A 21,451-nucleotide genomic window follows, 5' to 3' on the forward strand; every position below is an offset into this window, starting at 1 on the left:
AGGCTGGTTTGCAAATGGCCATGTCTAAACTGGGGTGCCTTGGTGAGCAAAATAAGGATGGATTAAACCCAGATCTGTGACTGGGGGGGAATGTTTTGCCATTGTACAACATTCCATTCGTCATCTTGTGCGTTTTAGTTTACAAGTGGCATCGTTGTCAATACGGGAAGGGGCTTTAATGTTTCCTAGTTCCAACTATATCCACTTCTAATAAACGCCCCTGAATACAATTATATAATTTGATGTACTAATGTGAAACGCTTCTGCAAGTTAAAGAAATGCACTTTTTTGAATTTTGACGATGCAATCATATTTTTACATGCTTGCTGCAAGAATTTCATGTGAAATCCATGTCACTCGGCTCTGCACTGCCACTTAGAGCTAAGCCGGGCTCGGATCTCCTTGTGAACTTGTTGGCTTGCCCACTCATACACAAGCATGGACTTATCTTGGCATTACAAATGTAGTTAGTTTGCTTTCGAATAACACTGTTTATTGAGAACGATGGGGCAACTCTAGTAGTGTTATGTTCTGGTAAGCGCTGGGATGCCTATAGGTAACCAGGCGCTATACAAAACTCAGAATAATAATAATAATAATATTATCAAGCAGGGCGTTAAAATTATCGCCGTTTTAGCGGCAGAAAACTGCCTCTAAAGCGGCGATAATGGGCTTGATAATATGCCCTAGAGAATTCCAATAGAATCCCATGTTCACACCAGAACATGGGTTTCTATTGGAATTCACAAGGCCATATTATCAAGCCCATTATCGCCGCAGTTTTCTGCGGCTAAAACTGCGATAATTTTTAACGCCCTGCTTGATAATATGCCCCGATGTTTTTAACATTGTTCAATGGATTTTAACAATTCAAAAACATAGATGAACTTGAATTACCAATTTCAGAAGGTCACTCTGAAAGGATGTTTAATTTTGTCCTCCTTCTATGTCTATCATTAGGTCTCATGTCGATGCAAAGACATTATATCAGACAGGCCGGACTCCGACATAAGGTTTACTTCCCGTGCATTCTCAAAATGCTACAAGGAAATGTGCGTAAAACAAACTGGTACAGGCCTGAATTGCTGAGGATGTTAACTACTTACCCAATTATCGGAAATACGTACATTTACATTCGTATTTCTCTTATCATGTCATGAACGCGGACGCTCTAGGTAAATTAGTCAATTCCCGCATCTTCGTGGTTTATCGCTGCGATATTATTCTATAAGGCAAATAATTCCAAACACAGGATGATTTTCCTAAAAGCAGGCGCTGCCAATAAGATTCAGCAGTGTGACTGTCAATTTCATGGCCATTTGTGTCTTCACACCTAATAGGCTGACTTTAAAGCAACGCTGAAACGACCTCTGTGATTGGCTTTCTAGTTTTTCAATCTTTCTCTGGATGGCTGGTGGATCAGTCGGGAGGCGGTGCCTTGCTGGAGAACGGGATTGGTCCTCGACCGCCCTGCCCTGAGCCGGTGAAGGTGAGAGTCTCCTTCTGCAGGGCAGCTGTCATCCGCACAGACTTTCAATGGCTGCCTCGTCCATCTTCTGCACCGTGCCCCTGGCGGCGCCCGTTGCCGTTTTCAAACTCTCGGCTGATTTCAGAGATGACAGTGACCCGCGCAAGGTCAATCTAGGAGTGGGAGGTGAGTGGCGAAGCGAAGCGTGAGCTGTGGACCCCCGGGACATAAAGCCGATGGTCACCTCTAACTATACCCTGTCCCAGTGGTCAGAGATCCGCCGCATGATACAGTGTCCCCGAAGAAACAAGTGTTTGTCTTGAACCTCAGCGCAGCCTTCTTCCCTTGAACAAACCCCTAGGGGTTCTACCTTTTAGAGCGAAAAATAGAAGCCAATTAGCTATATTTAAGATTTTGAACATTGTATAAAATGCTCTTTCACCTGTGTTACCTGCGCATTTCTGCCTCTGCTTGCTAGTAATCATTAATTATTGACATGGACAGCTTCAAACTACATAAGTGATTTCATTTTGCACTTTTTGTTTGAAGATTATGTTTTAAAAGAGGAAATATACAGCATTTTACTAATTCTCTCAATTTTTCTACTGACACTCATATAAAAAGTACTGGTCAGGCTGGTGAAATACTGGCCACTATGCTCACGAGGTTCAAACACATAGTTCTAGCTGTGGTACACAAAAAAGGAAACATTACTTTGTACGCATTGCTCTTGAGTGAAGTGCTTTTCTCAGTAATTGTGAGTGCACTCGTGTGCGCGTCCCACCATCCCTGACCTTTACAATTAATGCAAGTGTTACTGTCGCTCAATAGTCTAGTACTACTTTTCAATGTCAGTGGGTCAAGGGTAACATGAGAATAAAGATGGCAAGGGCAACTATGATAGCGACGAAAGCAGGTGTTGTACGGTGATCAGCGGTATAGCTATTTAGTAAAGAAAAGTTGATAGTGCAATTCGTTTGGCCCAAAATACTGCGTTCTTAGTTTTTATTTTGTCCCATCAGCTTCTCGTTTTCACCAATTACTCCTAAATACTGCTGCAGTGCATTGGGTGATTGTCTTCCTCATCAAATGTAGGTGATAACCACTGTTATTCCAAGGATGCCGAAAACCATTTCAAAGATACAATGTGCACCATAATAAAAAAAAAAATAGACATCATACTAAGCATGCCATCGCTCTACCAAGGATGGCTAGCATTGTGCCAAGTTTCAACACCATAATATCAAGGATGCCCACAATTTACCAAGAATGACCACCTTACCTGAATTACCAATAAGTCAGCAATGTCCGCAGTAATGCCAAGGAAGCCCACGATATTCTAGGCATAGCCATCCTTGTGCCATAATTGCGCACATGCACCCCATGAAATGCCACTTTTTTTCTTGGCCAACATTATGCCAGGGACAAGTTCCCTAATACCAACAATGTCCACAATTGCCAAGAAGGGCTGCAATTTTTTCCAGGTATGGCAGCATTATGCTACAATGCTCGTTATAGACCAAGACAAGGGTGGCCAGCATTACGATAAAAGTGGTGACTACCATGTAATTTCAGACCTCTGTGATACTCATGCAAAGTAAGTAAGTTAGGCCTGGCTTTTGTATAAGACTGTACAGTGCTCCAACATCATTTCTCCTCGAGTCCCACATTACCAAAGATAGTTTTTAGAAGACAGGAGTTGGCTCCATGTGCACACATACCAGTCGCATATCTGGCATTCTGTTCGAATTAGCTAATGGTCTGACTCAACGAGCTGGGCTTCAGCTCCAGAAATCTTTGTACTTTCTAGTCTAACATTACTGGTGCAGATGTATGGAGACAAGCAGTATGTATGTGAACCTAAGTTTGATTGTCTGCCTTTTCATTGTCTTTGTGCAGCTCTAATAGGTACTCCAATTTTGGCAAAATGGAACAAAGGCACTGGGAGGAAGTGATTTTCCTAAGAACAAAAATTTCGTCCAGTGGAGGAGCTAAGATTAGATCTCGAGTCTCCTGGGTCTACAATGTTTTAGACTTTGCCTAGTGGCTACGTCTCAGTACTGCAGTAAACCGCATGACAAGCAAAACAAGCATTAAAAATGCAATAGGTCTCGGATTTATTTGAGTTAGAGGTAATGGCATTGTAAATGGCAATGTCTTTTATCCATGTGTTATGGAGTGTATGCATGTGGTGTGTAGTAGAAATATGTGGGTTGTATTGGAATTGTATCAATGGTGGCATGCTGCGGTTTAGATGAATATGTTTAAAAGTAAAGTGCACCATACTGCGATTGCTACACTAGTTTATTGTGGATGCGTTAACAATTGATGTGTGCACTGATGGCTGGTGGTGTGTGTGCCTGTAGAAATTGTGCACTGATGGCTGGTGGTGTGTGTGCCTGGTGGAAGCGTGCACTGATGGCTGGTGGTGTGTGTGCCTGGTGGAAGCGTGCACTGACGGCTGGAGGTGTGTGTGCCTAGTGGAAGTGAGCACTGATGGCTGGTGGTGTGTGTGTGTTTGGTGAAAACGTGAACTAACGTCTGGTGGTGTGTGCCTGGTGAAAGCGTGCACTGACGGCTGATGGTGTTTGTGCCTGGTGAAAGCGTGCACTGACGGCTGGTGGTGTGTGGTGGTGAGAGTGTGTGGTGGTGAGAGTGTGTGGTGGTGAGAGTGTGTGGTGGCGAGAGTGTGTGGTGGCGAGAGTGTGTGGTGGCGAGAGAGTGTGGTGGCGAGAGAGTGTGGTGGCGAGAGAGTGTGGTGGCGAGAGAGTGTGGTGGCGAGAGAGTGTGGTGGCGAGAGAGTGGTGGTGTTTGTGCCCGGTGCTCCTTGCTAATATGTCCCTCAGTTCCGGGTAGAGCATCACCAAGTGGTAGACATTCTGCAGCCGGTGCTTCGACCCACCGAGCTATCGTGACGAGTGGGAACGCTTTGGTGGCCACTATCTTCCGCATTCCCCCCGACGCACGGGTTTTATATTGTAGAAGATTATAAAAAAATAACGGCCCGGGCGAAATGCATTCCTTGGTGTGCGCTCCCGAGAACAGCAGGCCTGGGCGGTACCGAGTTTGAAAAGTGCTGGTACTCCGTACATCTGCGCCTTACCGAAGAAGTGCAGCTTCTCCGAGCTACACTGGACCTGCCGATGCGAACCTGGCAGTAAACGTGCGCACTGCCGCCCTCTTCCACAGGGGCTCAGCTGGCATAGGTGCAGTGGCACCGCAGCCTAGAGGGTGAGCCCCCGAACCCTGATTATTCCTGAATTTTTTTAAAGCAAACAGCGGCCAGGGTTCGCTTTTCTCCCTTGCTCCAGGGCCCATGGCACCCTCTCCATCTTCAATCTCCCACACTCCCAGGCCCTGCAGTCCGGGGCTGAATGGATGCAGCGGCTGCCGCTCGTGACCCCACGGGAAGCCGAGAGAGGCCTCCAGCTCCATTCATGTATTCATTATTCAGGAGGAGGACACAGGGCTGGGGGGGCTGTGTCATCAGAGTAGAGAGCAGCGCTGGCCAGAGCCTGCCTGCAGCCGCCGCGCACAGCAGCAGCAGCAGCATCCCGCAACCCCTGCAGGGCTCCCACACTCCTGCACACAGGGCCTCGAGGCGCTGTACCCCGCACTGCAGCACAGGGAGGGCCCGCTGCCCGGAGAGGGGGCCCGAGAGCGACGGGACCCGCTTCCAAGTGAGTGCTGTGAACAGACTCGTTCAGAAAAGGGGGTGGTGATGAACAGAGTGTCTGAATTAAGCAGACCACTCTTACCCAGTCCAAAGATCAGGGCTTGATCCATCACTGTTTTTTAGCTCACTGCACCATCCCAGCTCAGAACCTGGCTACATGCAAATTAGTCTGTTCCTGTCCCAGTGCATGATGGGAACAGGGCAAACCAAACTACCAAGCCAATTCTTATACTGGGAAGGAAACAAGCTTCCGGGGACCGGTTTCTGGCATTTCAGCCGTCGTCGGCCCGGCTTGCTTGAATCCTGATGGTGGAATGAGCAAGGGACTCACATCTGAGTATACCCTTCCACGCTTGTGGTGGACAAAATGATTCAGAAAATGGGGTGGTGATGAACAGAGTGTCTGAATTAAGCAGACCACTCTTACCCAGTCCAAAGATCAGGGCTTGATCCATCACCGTTTTTTAGCTCACTGCACCATCCCAGCTCAGAACCTGGATACATGCAAATTAGTCTGTTCCTGTCCCAGTGCATGATGGGAACAGGGCAAACCAAACTACCAAGCCAAATCTTATACTGGGAAGGAAACAAGCTTCCGGGGACCGGTTTCTGGCATTTCAGCCGTCGTCAGCCCGGCCCGGAACAGACTCGTGGCTGCGTTGTAAGCAGGGTGTGTGACTTATGGGGGTGGGACATGGGGGGGGTGATGATGATGGTGGGTCTGAGCTAGGTGTTACTGGTGAAGAGGAAGGGGGAAAGTGATATTCCAGCACCCACACACGTAAAGGAATGCGTTTCCCTTTCGTTTCCTTCCCAGCTGGACAGTGTGTTTGCTCAGCGACTTGTCACTGTCGTGTTTGGCAACAGAAGCACTGCGCATCCCGTGTAGCTGTGTGTGTGGAGGCTTGTGATGCACGGATGTGAATATGAAGAGGGGGTGTGTGACACACACTGCGTGTGCAGGGATTCCCACTGTACGGTCTGTGTCAAACACTGTAGGAACTCGGGGCAGCCTTGCTTCTAAACATGGACAGGGTGCGACCGAAGAGCAGAGTAGCCAGAGGCATCTGAAAAATGCACGGCGAAGAGCGGGACGGTTCGTGGAGGCACATCTGCACTGCGAGGGGGCCTGGCCACGAGAGCACACAGCAAAGAATGGTGCATGCGCGCCCGGCATCTGTCTTCAATTACCGCGGGTCCTGACAGCTGGTAATTGAAGAAATATGCCCTTCTGCTGCGCGTGTCCGCACGGAATATGCACTAGGCGGAGCAACTCAAACGCCTATGGCCTATTGCGTGCTGGCTTGTAAAAACACACGCATGCGAGGCCCAATTGCCATGCAGCTGCCCCAAAAAAATCACAAGCTTTCTGGAATTCATGGGTACGATTTTCGAAGCCCTCACAAAAGGACTCAAGCCACGCCCACTTCGTGGGACGTAGGCCGTGCCTTAAAAAGAACTGGCAGCAAGGCTTTATTTAACTTATGCACCAATTGTCGCCATGGTGCTGCACAACGGATGTACAAAGACCTGATTGTTCACAGACCTCTATTGTGCACACACATCCTTCAAGAGAAGGGCCACTTAACACTGGTATTAAAGACCTAAAACAAAATACTAGATCTTACTTCAGCTCTGAATAATGTAAACCTGTGTAGGTGCACTATTCGTGGTGAAAATATTCATGGGAAACCCGTAATTAACAAAAGTTGCTATCCTGCTGCTGAAAACAGCTCCAGGATTGGTTGGAGCTGGCTAACCGAGCTCTCGTTTTGAGACTGTTTTACAGCACTGGGATTGCTGGCTTTGAAGTGCACATGACGATTGGCCGGCTGTTACATGGCAGATTGGCCGGCTGTAAACAGCCGGACAATCTGTCATGCAGACTGGTCAGTCATCCTGCAGTACACAGTAATCTGTTTGCCCTGCCCGCGTCATCACGCCTGCTCTAGTGCAACCAGCAGCAATCCGAATAATAGAATGGTAATAATAATTTTATTATTCTGTGTATACCTGCTGCACTCGCAGCAGGAGGGGCAACGCTCCTCTGCCTTAATGGAGGCGCGGCACCAGCAGGGGACTCCTCCTGCAAAGTCATTGAAGGCCCACTCCCCACACGCCCTGGATCCATTAAGGAGCTCTCGGGCCGCCCATGCGCAATGCTGGAGTGGGGCTCCCTGGAGCTCGCCCCCGCATTTCGGGGGCTATTGTTACGCCACTGTGTGGGTCTGCTTGTGTTTCGCTGTGTGTAGGCTTCTGTTTAAATACAGTACTATAAAGCCAGTCTAACAACCTTTGCCGGTTGTTTGCCTTAAGCAATCCAAGCGGAAGTGTAATCTCTCTTAACCTGTTTGGAGTAGTCTAAAAGCTGAGGTGTCAAGTAAGTTTGGACAGTTAGCGGAGTTCTCTCACTCTTGTTCAATGTTAGCAATGCAAGCTTTACGTCTGAAAAAGTGCCTCTCATGGACATTGTACTGATTCACTGAGGAACTTGTCCTCAGTCTGAATTCACCTGCTTAGAAGGAGGAACAATTAAAGGATTTATTGCCAGATACATACCATGGCATTAAAATGATTCTGCAATGTATGTATTTATTTGTTGGAATTTTTGAGTGGTGGGGGGCATTTTATATTATACCGGGGGCCGGTTTTGCAGCAGTGCTGGAAATTCATCCCCTGTAACAAAAGCAGCTGGAGTGTTTCCCACCAGCACCCCCAAGCCCCCTGAATTCACCCCCCCCCCTTTCCGGAGGGTCCGGTCCTACTTAATTGCCAGTGCTGGCTTGCGTTCTCAGTCCGGCCGTGGGCATACTGGTCTTGGCAAGCTGGCAGGCACTGGTGCTCCAGGGCAGGGGTGGTATTGGATTCCTCCGAGGATGTCCCCTCCCTTACTGGGTAGGGAGACTAATAGGCCTTGGCCCCAGTCCTAGTCACAGGCAGAAGTCTTGCAGAGCTCCCGCTGCTCATGCTGCCCATCTGGCTAGTTTTTGGTGTCTCAACCTCCCCATCTTGTAGTCCATTCCCAGACACCAAGGGCCGTATTATGGAATGTGTTGTGCCCGGCGCATACAAATGTGAGCTGTGTCATCTGCACTGCACCCCTTTGAATGTTTGTTTATGCGCTGTATTATGTTGCTGCAGCGCAAAATCCAGATTAATTCCTTCTTCAGAAAATGTCTGCGCTGGTGCAGAAGCAGAGTTAGTACACCGGCTGTAATGAGGAGTAGCGCATGTGCGTGTAAAAGTATTTTTGTAACTGAGCTGAAGGTGTATTTTCACTCCTTAGTTTTGGAACTTAGTGTGCTTTGCAGGTGATCGTTTTTTTCGAAATGTAAGTGGTTGCTTGCTAAATGAAGCAGTCTTTGGTATTTAGTTTTGGAGTAGTTAGTCTGCTTTGTAAATTACATGGTCATTTTAAACGTTATTTTTAAAAAGCAAAGTGTGCAATATCTTTTTTCATTTGTAGGGTACATTTTGTTGATGCGAGTGTGGGTGGATTGCATTTTTATGTGCTCAGATTAGTGCGTACATGGGAATTCAATTGCATTGTTGGCGCTTTAACTATTATATGTACTATGTGCTTTGTACATATAAATACACATTTTAATACAATAGTGCGCTAGCTATTTTGCAGTGAGGAATATCAGCTTACAATGATAAAACCATACATGTAGGCCATATTTATATTATTTCTAGTAGTCACCTGCATTGGGAAAGGCAGATAGGCTGCTACAGTAAGCCGGGTTGTCTTTCATTAATGTGCAGGCCTCAGCTGTATGCCTGTGTTGGAGGGCACTGCTTTTATTATGCTTGGGGACACTGCCCCATGCTGCACTCTGTGCTCCCTGTTAAAGCTGCAATGTGGCCAAGACCAGGGCAATGCACCCATTTAGTAATATGTACCTTGGCTTTCTGAGTAAAGCGCTGTTTCGTGTGCAACTGTACTGGAACAGTGCAGTTGTTGTAATAGGGCACACTCTCCTAGTATGTGCCTGGTGCACCCAGTCCAGGGTGTGTTGTGCCGCAGACAGGCATAGTGCTCCCTGTGCATTGCTTGATGCTCCACACAATATGCTGCATGTTGTGAGATACATGGAAACACGTGCATTGTACATCTAATGACTTACCAGGTTTGGTGGCTTAATGAACTAATGTGTCACTGCCATTGTTCAACCTCATTGTCACAGGTTTAAATCCTGGCGGGTCCTCTCATACTTTCGAGGTCAATAAAATGGGTACCATTGAGTTGGGTACAAACATACCTCAAAATACGGACTGCAAATATCAGTCGACACAGTTGCCAACTTAGATTGGAAAAAAATGCGACAAATCCAAATTCTTCAAATAACAATGTCAGCCACTCTCCTCAGACTGCCGGTCTGAAAATGGTCGCCACCACAGCTGCTTCACACATTCTTAACCGCGCCCATCACACGTACTACTTCACTGTCACAACGAAAGGAAGGAAGTTGGCTTCCTTTACAGAATTGCTAATTAATACGCACTCATCCACAAAACTGGAACGTCGTTCACACATAGACCTATCCATTGCCTACAAAAATAGATGAAAGGAAAAACATTCTGAATAATAAACCTATGCATTACACAGGTTTAATAGAAGAAAAAAAAAACCTGACCCCGCACAGTGTAAATATTCATATGTACATTACACAACATATAAAAAGCCAAATATGTCAACGCAATTGTGCAACACAGCCACAAATTGCAAAAAATATACGTAACTGAACATTCAGCATATTCTAAAGTACAATATGTCCTCTGCAGCAGGTACGGAGTAATAAGTTACCCAAAAACTCGCCTGCCCCCAATAGAGGTAGGGACAACACATAAGGGGAGTGAAGTTCACTCACCAAAAAGCGGTCTGGGAAATCAAGATCCAAACAATGATTATTTCTCAAAGCAACCTCACAAACTCCAAAGAAACGAAGTGACCTATACGTAAACCTCAAGCTACAATACAAATGCTAAGGACACAGACGGGAGCAACCATTTCGAGCATTATAGAGAGCACACAAATAAAGCACTCTATCATTCTCATGTCAATCTATCAGTTGCTCATCTAGGGAAGGTTTACACTCAGAATTCTGGAATTTGTAGTCCTGAATTGATAAAAATCATTAACTAAACTATAGATGCCATGCAGCCAAACCAATATCAAACTCAAATAAAAAAAAACACAAATGGATATGGACAAATGCAGTACACTAGCAAGTGCAGTAACAAATTGAAATAACTCAATGAAGCAGGTGTAATTAATCTTCAACAAATAATAGATTAATAAAAAATAACCGAGCCATACCACAGAGGGACAATAAAAATAACATTGGTACAATAAAAACATCCACATTGCATACCTAAAAAGATATATCCCATACATTTCTAAATAGCCCATATCATATGCTCTCTGTACAGTCTCACACTGTCTATTATACTCTGTCTCCACTGTCTCTGCATCTCTATTTATAGCTTATATCTTTCTGTGTCTGCCCTAAGACCATTTACTGTAGTAATTATTAAAAAAAAGAACAAGTGCACATTTCAAGCAAAATAGGCACCACATAGAAGGCGGCGCAAGCAATGTGGCGCAGTACCCATGTTCAAATCGGCGCAAAAACTATAATATGAAACCGTTTCTGTGCCACACACACTGGAATGTTGCAGTCAAAAATATATTTGCACCAGCGCTAATAAAATATGTGCACAGTCGCAAGCGATCCTCCATTATGCCAACGGACGCACACTCTGGCGCACAGTTACAACTAGCGCTGATGCAGCCATGTGTAATATGGGCCCAAATGTCATGTAGAGCCTGAGTCTTTGAAGTTTTGTGTTGTGGTTTTGCTTCTTTTGAAGTGCATACTCCTCTCCTTCCTCTTCCCCATCCAGCAGGGATTTCTCAGAAGTTGACAGTCCCACAATACAGGCCGCCAGGGTGACTAGAGTTCACACCTGGATGTCCGCCACAGTGATGTGTGCATCAAAAGGCTAACTTGGGTCACCCACCATACTCATTGGTACTCTTATCAGCCCCATCTCATTTCTGAGATGTGGTTAGGCCCCTTCCTTGTGACCTGTCATTGAATCAAAGAGCACTCTTTGAAGTGTAATGTGAAGGCCTGGTCCTCCCCTCCCCAGTGTGTGTCCCACCCAGCTTCCAGGAATACAGTAATTCACAAATCTGTCTTGGATCTTTCTAACTCCACTCCATGTTTCACCATGCAGGCCTGGGTCTCCCAAAATGGAACTCTGAGCCCTCCGTATATTGTACCAACCAAAGACCCATATACACCCAGTGCATGTATACAGCATACATGCAATGTACTGTATTGTATCCTCCGTGTACTGCGGCACTCTTGGGTACATTTATATCAAGTATTTGCATCCAACATGCACACACTGCCCATCACTGTATCCTTTTTTTACTGTACCACTTATAGGTATACATAAACCCAGCACATGCACTTATCCTGCATGCACTGCATTCTTCATGTACCACTCACCGATACAAATACACCCAGTACATGCACTTATTCCTGCATGCACTGCATAGCTGTGCATCCTTCAGGTACTGTTCCACTCTCAGGCACATGCACCTCCACCACATGCATTAACCATGCACACACTACTCAGTACTGCATTGTCCATGTATAATCGCCTCCTGAGGCACAAATACACCCAATGCAGGTACACCTTCTGTGCAGTACAGCACTTCACACCATTCTGATGTAGCCAAGGGTGAGTTTAGCACACAGCACCAGAACTTTTAAAAATGAGTAAGCCTATCGACCTCACTCCAGTGACACCTGTTGACTCCAACTAATCACTACACGGTATGGTGACATCACTGCACTCGTGCTGCTGAACTCTTCGTGAATGAAAAAACAACAAAGTGATGAATGTAATTCTGTAAATAATCTCAGGCTGCATCACAGGCCATCATTTTGTTTTTATTTGCCCACTACGCTGCCTCAGTTTGGACCCAGCCATATGCAAATCAGTCTTGACCCTGTTCCTCCTGGGAACAGTCCAGTCTGAACTGCCAGGCCAGCTCTTCCCTGACCCATTACACAAGCCACCTAGTATCGGTTATGCCCTAGTTAGGGCCCTTCTGCCAGGTATAGCTTGGTACCAGTGGCACAGTGAGCCTTGGACCCATGTCGGGGAATACCATTATGTACATAGGGCATCAAATGCAAAAACAAGGTGATGAATGGAATGTTTGAATTAATTTATGCCACTCGAATCACTCCAGGGCGTTTTAGCCCACTATGCCAGCCGCAACTGCAAGGCCTTCCCTGAAACCGGTCCTGGGTTGTTTATGTTCCATTTCAGGGAGAACCTGGCTTAGCAGTTTGGGCCAAACTGTTCCTTTTGGAGCAGGGTCAAGACTGAGGTGGCATGGTGTGCAAAATAGTGATAGAATTGGATGCTGCCCGAGTGATTACCAATGGCTGACATTTATTCAAGCATTCCATCCATCACTATTTTATATACTTGTGTCACCCTAAGTGGGACCGGTATGCCCAGATATGGGTCCCATGCACACTGTGTCACTGAAACCCAGCTATACCCGAATGACGAATCCATAATTAGGGCAACACCGGTCCTGGGTTGCTTGTGTTCCTTTTCACGAAGGACCTGGCTTACCAGGTCGGGATTGACTGTTCTTATTGGATATAGCTGGGTCCAAACTGAGGTGTCATAGTATGAAAAATAATGATGGATTGGGATGCGACCGAGTGATTACCAGTGGTTGAGATTAATTCAAGCATTCCATCCATCACTTTTTGTATACTTAGTAACTCCTGGTAAAGGCAGTAGGCTTCCTCTACTATGAGGGTAGCACTTTGGGCGCATGATCCAGTCCAACAAGACCACAGTCCGTGAGCTAGGCCTATGTCATAGCGCACATGCATGATCCATGTTTGCCTATGACACCAAAAATCAGCCTTGCGGATCCAAGTATTAGTATAGTTGGGCACTCAGGACATGATTACATATCATTACCATGCAGATGGCTTTTCCATTGCAATAGCCATATACCCTGTCTGAAGCTTTTCTTCCTTTTCGCATTATTAAAGTGCAGATGGTCTAACATGCCCTTTTAATCTGGTGCCTTTTGATGTGTGCTCCATCCGTGTCCGTGTATTCAGAAGGCTCGACTGTTAAAATGTTACGAGCAGCTCCTTTCTCCATGCCGAAGAAGCTCAAAGTTCAGATTGCTTCCCATGAGAAACTCTGCAGTAAATCATTTAGTAAAGAAATGGCTTTGAACTGTATCTGGTTAGGAACTGAAGATGACCTGGTCATAGATTGAGGAGGTGAGACTGAAATACTGTGCTTTGTGGATGGGTGTAGTAGTTGGAAATTCCTACACATTTTTTGAAAAGTTATTTCTTGGAAATATTCTCTTCCCGTCATCTTCTGGTTTGCCCACATTTTCAGGACTATGCAATTATATATTTAATTGTCATGTCTATTGGGAAATTATATCGCCGTGCAGACAAGAGACACTAGAAGGTTGACTCCCCCCGGGGAGTTACAGAGGAGAGAGGTTGTGTGAGAGAGATTGACTAGAATGCTTTGGGATGGGTGAAATGATGCATAGCTCCTGCAAAGAAATTTGTGAAATACGCTGAAGGGGGCAGAGTTACCTATCTACTGAGCTCTTATGCTTACAAGCTTGTAGTACTCCCCGTCGTTTTCACAACATTTATATGATCACACGTGCCTACTTCAGAGCAGTTTTTAAAGTAAAGCGTATCAAGAGCGAATCAAATATGGGGCCACAACGCATATTGTTGATGCACACGCCTGCTCTGTACGTTGTGGGATTGGCTAGAATTGTGTAGTTGGCAAGTGTTTGCGACACTGGCTCTCAAAGGTCGGGCCAGATAAGCCTGATGACATCTGTAGCTGGTAAACAGTCTTGATAACACAATCTGTGCTGATGTTGAAATTGAAACCAGATCAGCTGAGGAACACGAGGTAGAATATGCGAAGAATGAATGTTGGCTTTTGTTATGGGAGTTGGGCAAGTAAAAATCGCAATTGTGTTAGGCTTCCAAATATCTTGGCAGCTAGTTCTTTGCTGTTGTGCCATCATTGTAATACTTTGGCTCACTGTTTTCTTCAGTATTGCTTAGTTGTATTCAAAGTCTTTGTGAGTAGCGTGAAATTACGTGGTTTTAAAACCTGTTGGTGTGCAGTTGCTTATTTCCGGATCAAGGCTCTTCGGTGATTTAGGTTGATGTATAATGGAACGGGTGGCTGGATTAGTATCCTTTTTAGGGCTCGGGCCTAAGCCTCCACTTCGTGGAGGCGGAGCTTGTTAGGGCTCGGGCCTAAGCCTCCACTTCGTGGAGGCGGAGCTTGCGAGCCCTAATGTGTTCAATGCAGAAAGGGGTCCAGGCTGGCACATTCCTTAGTTTTTATGGAATCTGCCTAGTGATTCGTCTTCGCTGTGCTGTGTATTTAGTAGTGTTGACCTGATAGGCTGTAAGTAATTTACTCGTGCCCGATGTGGCATATTCTGTGCGAGAACGAGCACGGCAGAGTGATTAATCTTAATTAGGAGCTGTCAGAGTGGCCGTGTAATGCAATCCAGATGGTGCGAGCGCTGCATAATACATAAATCCTCAATTACCAGCTGTCCGAGGTGAATACATAAATCCTCAATTACCAGCTGTCCGAGGTGCCGGTAATTGAAGGCAGATGGTGCTGGGAGCGTGTGCACTGCTGTGTTTTTTGTAGAGAATCACATGCATCAGATCTGGTGCGTAGTGCAGAGGCGTAGTGCGTAGTGCGTAGAGCAGAGGCGTAGAGCAGAGGCGTAGTGCATAGGCGTAGTGCAGAGTGCAGAGTGCGTAGTGCAGAGGCGTAGTGCGTAGTGCAGAGGCGTAGTGCGTAGAGCAGAGGCGTAGTGCATAGGCGTAGTGCAGAGTGCAGAGTGCGTAGTGCAGAGGCGTAGTGCGTAGTGCAGAGGCGTAGTGCGTAGTGCAGAGGCGTAGTGCGTAGTGCAGAGGCGTAGTGCGTAGTGCAGAGGCGTAGTGCAGAGGCGTAGTGCGTAGTGCAGAGGCGTAGTGCAGAGGCGTAGTGCAGAGGCGTAGTGCGTAGTGCAGAGGCGTAGTGCGTAGTGCAGAGGCGTAGTGCGTAGTGCAGAGGCGTAGTGCGTAGTGCAGAGGCGTAGTGCAGAGGCGTAGTGCAGAGGCGTAGTGCAGAGGCGTAGTGCAGAGGCGTAGTGCAGAGGCGTAGTGCAGAGGCGTAGTGCAGAGTGCGTAGTGCAGAGTGCGTAGTGCAGAGGCGTAGTGCGTAGTGCAGAGGCGTAGTGCGTAGTGCAGAGGCGTAGTGCGTAGTGCAGAGGGCGTAGTGCAGAGGGCGTAGTGCAGAGGGCGTAGTGCAGAGTGCGTAGTGCAGAGGCGTAGTGCGTAGTGCAGAGGCGTAGTGCAGAGGCGTAGTGCATAGTGCAGAGGCATAGTGCAGAGGTGTAGTGCAAAGGCGTAGTGCAGAGGCATAGTGCGTAGTGCAGAGGCGTAGTGCAGAGTGCAGAGGTGTAGTGCAGAGTGCAGAGGCGTAGTGCAGAGGCGTAGTGCAGAGGCGTAGTGCGTAGTGCAGAGGCGTAGTGTGTAGTGCGTAGTACAGAGGCGTAGTGCGTAGTGTGTAGTGCGTAGTACAGAGGCGTAGTGCGTAGTGTGTAGTGCGTAGTACAGAGGCGTAGTGCGTAGTGCAGAGGCGTAGTGCAGAGGTGTAGTGCAGAGGCGTAGTGCAGAGTGCAGAGGCGTAGTGCAGAGTGCAGAGGCGTAGTGCAGAGGCGTAGTGCGTAGTGCAGAGGCGTAGTGCGTAGTGCAGAGGTGTAGTGCAGAGGCGTAGTGCGTAGTGCAGAGGCGTAGTGCGTAGTGCAGAGGCGTAGTGCGTAGTGCAGAGGCGTAGTGCAGAGGCGTAGTGCGTAGTGCAGAGGCATAGTGCAGAGGCGTAGTGCAGAGGCGTAGTGCGTAGTGCAGAGGCGTAGTGCAGAGGTGTAGTGCAGAGGCGTAGTGCGTAGTGCAGAGGCGTAGTGCGTAGTGCAGAGGCGTAGTGCGTAGTGCAGAGGCGTAGTGCGTAGTGCAGAGGCGTAGTGCATAGGCGTAGTGCATAGGCGTAGTGCGTAGTGCAGAGGCGTAGTGCGTAGTGCAGAGGCGTAGTGCAGAGGCGTAGTGCGTAGAGCAGAGGCGTAGTGCATAGGCGTAGTGCAGAGTGCAGAGGCGTAGTGCAGAGGCGTAGTGCAGAGGCGTAGTGCAGAGGCGTAGTGCGTAGTGCATAGGCGTAGTGCAGAGTGCGTAGTGCAGAGGCGTAGTGCGTAGTGCAGAGGCGTAGTGCGTAGTGCAGAGGCGTAGTGCGTAGTGCATAGGCGTAGTGCATAGGCGTAGTGCATAGGCGTAGTGCAGAGTGCGTAGTGCAGAGGCGTAGTGCGTAGTGCAGAGGCGTAGTGCAGAGGCGTAGTGCGTAGAGCAGAGGCGTAGTGCATAGGCGTAGTGCAGAGTGCAGAGGCGTAGTGCAGAGGCGTAGTGCAGAGGCGTAGTGCAGAGGCGTAGTGCAGAGGCGTAGTGCGTAGTGCATAGGCATAGTGCATAGGCGTAGTGCAGAGTGCGTAGTGCAGAGGCGTAGTGCAGAGGTGTAGTGCAAAGGCGTAGTGCAGAGGCATAGTGCGTAGTGCAGAGGCGTAGTGCAGAGTGCAGAGGTGTAGTGCAGAGGCGTAGTGCAGAGTGCAGAGGCGTAGTGCAGAGGCGTAGTGCAGAGGCGTAGTGCGTAGTGCAGAGGCGTAGTGTGTAGTGCGTAGTACAGAGGCGTAGTGCGTAGTGTGTAGTGCGTAGTACAGAGGCGTAGTGCGTAGTGTGTAGTGCGTAGTACAGAGGCGTAGTGCGTAGTGCAGAGGCGTAGTGCAGAGGTGTAGTGCAGAGGCGTAGTGCAGAGTGCAGAGGCGTAGTGCAGAGTGCAGAGGCGTAGTGCAGAGGCGTAGTGCGTAGTGCAGAGGCGTAGTGCGTAGTGCAGAGGTGTAGTGCAGAGGCGTAGTGCGTAGTGCAGAGGCGTAGTGCGTAGTGCAGAGGCGTAGTGCGTAGTGCAGAGGCGTAGTGCGTAGTGCAGAGGCGTAGTGCGTAGTGCAGAGGCGTAGTGCAGAGGCGTAGTGCGTAGTGCAGAGGCATAGTGCAGAGGCGTAGTGCAGAGGCGTAGTGCGTAGTGCAGAGGCGTAGTGCAGAGGTGTAGTGCAGAGGCGTAGTGCGTAGTGCAGAGGCGTAGTGCGTAGTGCAGAGGCGTAGTGCGTAGTGCAGAGGCGTAGTGCGTAGTGCAGAGGCGTAGTGCAGAGGCGTAGTGCATAGGCGTAGTGCGTAGTGCAGAGGCGTAGTGCGTAGTGCAGAGGCGTAGTGCAGAGGCGTAGTGCGTAGAGCAGAGGCGTAGTGCATAGGCGTAGTGCAGAGTGCAGAGGCGTAGTGCAGAGGCGTAGTGCAGAGGCGTAGTGCAGAGGCGTAGTGCGTAGTGCATAGGCGTAGTGCAGAGTGCGTAGTGCAGAGGCGTAGTGCGTAGTGCAGAGGCGTAGTGCGTAGTGCATAGGCGTAGTGCATAGGCGTAGTGCATAGGCGTAGTGCAGAGTGCGTAGTGCAGAGGCGTAGTGCGTAGTGCAGAGGCGTAGTGCGTAGAGCAGAGGCGTAGTGCATAGGCGTAGTGCAGAGTGCAGAGGCGTAGTGCAGAGGCGTAGTGCAGAGGCTTAGTGCAGAGGCGTAGTGCGTAGTGCATAGGCATAGTGCATAGGCGTAGTGCAGAGTGCGTTGTGCAGAGGCGTAGTGCGTAGTGCAGAGGCGTAGTGCAGAGGCGTAGTGCGTAGTGCAGAGGCGTAGTGCAGAGGCGTAGTGCGTAGTGCAGAGGCGTAGTGCAGAGGCGTAGTGCAGAGTGCAGAGGCGTAGTGCGTAGTGCAGAGGCGTAGTGCGTAGTGCAGAGGCGTAGTGCAGAGGCGTAGTGCGTAGTGCAGAGGCGTAGTGCAGAGGGCGTAGTGCAGAGGGCGTAGTGCAGAGGGCGTAGTGCAGAGGGCGTAGTGCAGAGGGCGTAGTGCAGAGGGCGTAGTGCAGAGGGCGTAGTGCAGAGGGCGTAGTGCAGAGGGCGTAGTGCAGAGGCGTAGTGCGTAGTGCAGAGGCGTAGTGCAGAGGCGTAGTGCGTAGTGCAGAGGCGTAGTGCAGAGGCGTAGTGCATAGTGCAGAGGCGTAGTGCAGAGGCGTAGTGCATAGTGCAGAGGCGTAGTGCAGAGGCGTAGTGCATAGTGCAGAGGCGTAGTGCGTAGTGCAGAGGCATAGTGCGTAGTGCAGAGGCGTAGTGCAGAGTGCAGAGGCGTAGTGCAGAGGCGTAGTGCAGAGGCGTAGTGCGTAGTGCAGAGGCGTAGTGTGTAGTGCGTAGTACAGAGGCGTAGTGCGTAGTGTGTAGTGCGTAGTACAGAGGCGTAGTGCGTAGTGTGTAGTGCGTAGTACAGAGGCGTAGTGCGTAGTGCAGAGGCATAGTGCGTAGTGCAGAGGCGTAGTGCAGAGTGCAGAGGTGTAGTGCAGAGGTGTAGTGCAGAGGTGTAGTGCAAAGGCGTAGTGCGTAGTGCAGAGGCATAGTGCGTAGTGCAGAGGTGTAGTGCAGAGGTGTAGTGCAGAGGTGTAGTGCAGAGGCGTAGTGCGTAGTGCAGAGGCGTAGTGTGTAGTGCGTAGTACAGAGGCGTAGTGCGTAGTGTGTAGTGCGTAGTACAGAGGCGTAGTGCGTAGTGCAGAGGTGTAGTGCAGAGGCGGAGTGCAGAGGCGTAGTGCAGAGGCGTAGTGCGTAGTGCAGAGGCGTAGTGCAGAGGTGTAGTGCAGAGGCGTAGTGCGTAGTGCAGAGGCGTAGTGCGTAGTGCAGAGGCGTAGTGCGTAGTGCAGAGGCGTAGTGCAGAGGCGTAGTGCGTAGTGCAGAGGCGTAGTGCGTAGTGCAGAGGCGTAGTGCAGAGGCGTAGTGCGTAGTGCAGAGGCATAGTGCAGAGGCGTAGTGCAGAGGCGTAGTGCAGAGGCGTAGTGCAGAGGCGTAGTGCAGAGGTGTAGTGCAGAGGTGTAGTGCAGAGGTGTAGTGCAGAGGCGTAGTGCAGAGGCGTAGTGCGTAGTGCAGAGGCGTAGTGCGTAGTGCAGAGGCGTAGTGCATAGGCGTAGTGCATAGGCGTAGTGCATAGGCGTAGTGCAGAGTGCGTAGTGCAGAGGCGTAGTGCATAGAGCAGAGGCGTAGTGCATAGGCGTAGTGCAGAGTGCAGAGGCGTAGTGCGTAGTGCAGAGGCGTAGTGCAGAGGCGTAGTGCGTAGTGCAGAGGCGTAGTGCAGAGGCGTAGTGCAGAGGCGTAGTGCGTAGTGCAGAGGCGTAGTGCGTAGTGCATAGGCGTAGTGCATAGGCGTAGTGCATAGGCGTAGTGCAGAGTGCGTAGTGCAGAGGCGTAGTGCGTAGTGCAGAGGCGTAGTGCAGAGGCGTAGTGCAGAGGCGTAGTGCAGAGGCGTAGTGCGTAGAGCAGAGGCGTAGTGCATAGGCGTAGTGCAGAGTGCAGAGGCGTAGTGCGTAGTGCAGAGGCGTAGTGCAGAGGCGTAGTGCGTAGTGCAGAGGCGTAGTGCAGAGGCGTAGTGCGTAGTGCAGAGGCGTAGTGCGTAGTGCAGAGGCGTAGTGCGTAGTGCAGAGGGCGTAGTGCAGAGGGCGTAGTGCAGAGGGCGTAGTGCAGAGTGCGTAGTGCAGAGGCGTAGTGCGTAGTGCAGAGGCGTAGTGCGTAGTGCAGAGGCGTAGTGCAGAGGCGTAGTGCATAGTGCAGAGGCATAGTGCAGAGGTGTAGTGCAAAGGCGTAGTGCGTAGTGCAGAGGCATAGTGCGTAGTGCAGAGGCGTAGTGCAGAGGCGTAGTGCAGAGTGCAGAGGCGTAGTGCAGAGTGCAGAGGCGTAGTGCAGAGTGCAGAGGCATAGTGCAGAGGCGTAGTGCGTAGTGCAGAGGCGTAGTGTGTAGTGCATAGTACAGAGGCGTAGTGCGTAGTGTGTAGTGCGTAGTACAGAGGCGTAGTGCGTAGTGTGTAGTGCGTAGTACAGAGGCGTAGTGCAGAGGCGTAGTGCAGAGGCGTAGTGCAGAGGCGTAGTGCAGAGTGCAGAGGCGTAGTGCAGAGGCGTAGTGCGTAGTGCAGAGGCGTAGTGCAGAGGCGTAGTGCAGAGGCGTAGTGCAGAGGCGTAGTGCGTAGTGCAGAGGTGTAGTGCAGAGGCGTAGTGCGTAGTGCAGAGGCGTAGTGCGTAGTGCAGAGGCGTAGTGCGTAGTGCAGAGGCGTAGTGCGTAGTGCAGAGGCGTAGTGCAGAGTGCGTAGTGCAGAGGCGTAGTGCGTAGTGCAGAGGCGTAGTGCGTAGTGCAGAGGCGTAGTGCAGAGGCATAGTGCAGAGGCGTAGTGCAGAGGCGTAGTGCAGAGGTGTAGTGCAGAGGCGTAGTGCGTAGTGCATAGGCGTAGTGCAGAGTGCGTAGTGCAGAGGCGTAGTGCAGAGGCGTAGTGCAGAGGCGTAGTGCGTAGTGCAGAGGCGTAGAGCAGAGGCGTAGTGCATAGGCGTAGTGCAGAGTGCAGAGTGCGTAGTGCAGAGGCGTAGTGCGTAGTGCAGAGGCGTAGTGCGTAGTGCAGAGGCGTAGTGCGTAGTGCAGAGGCGTGAGGCGTAGTGCGTAGTGCAGAGGCGTAGTGCAGAGTGCGTAGTGCAGAGGCGTAGTGCAGAGTGCGTAGTGCAGAGGCGTAGTGCGTAGTGCAGAGGCGTAGTGCAGAGTGCAGAGTGCGTAGAGCAGAGGCGTAGTGCGTAGAGCAGAGGCGTAGAGCGTAGAGCAGAGGCGTAGAGCAGAGGCGTAGAGCAGAGGCGTAGTGCGTAGTGCAGAGGCGTAGTGCAGAGGCGTAGTGCAGAGGCGTAGTGCAGAGGCGTAGTGCAGAGGCGTAGTGCGTAGTGCAGAGGCGTAGTGCAGAGGCGTAGTGCGTAGTGCAGAGGCGTAGTGCGTAGTGCAGAGGCGTAGTGCGTAGTGCAGAGGCGTAGTGCAGAGGCGTAGTGCAGAGTGCGTAGTGCAGAGGCGTAGGGCGTAGTGCAGAGGCGTAGGGCGTAGTGCAGAGGCGTAGGGCGTAGTGCAGAGGCGTAGTGCGTAGTGCAGAGGCGTAGTGCAGAGGCGTAGTGCAGAGGCGTAGTGCAGAGGCGTAGTGCAGAGTGCGTAGTGCAGAGGCGTAGTGCGTAGTGCAGAGGCGTAGTGCAGAGGCGTAGTGCAGAGTGCGTAGTGCAGA

The 21,451-nt window shown here is 49.9% G+C and overlaps 1 protein-coding gene across 1 annotated transcript in view; it reads left to right on the forward strand.

Annotated features, from left to right (window-relative positions):
- Positions 1-1,426: 1,426 nt before the first annotated feature.
- Positions 1,427-21,451, forward strand: part of GOT1 (glutamic-oxaloacetic transaminase 1) — a 153,147-nt gene continuing 133,122 nt past the window's right edge. Inside the window, exon 1 of the mRNA XM_078643557.1 lies at positions 1,427-1,654. Coding sequence (XP_078499683.1) covers positions 1,537-1,654 — 118 coding nt within the window. The 5' untranslated portion in view covers positions 1,427-1,536. The remainder of the gene's footprint in view (positions 1,655-21,451) is intronic.

This window comes from Lissotriton helveticus, chromosome 5_1, assembly GCF_964261635.1.
Source record: "Lissotriton helveticus chromosome 5_1, aLisHel1.1, whole genome shotgun sequence".
Lineage (NCBI taxonomy): Eukaryota > Metazoa > Chordata > Amphibia > Caudata > Salamandridae > Lissotriton > Lissotriton helveticus.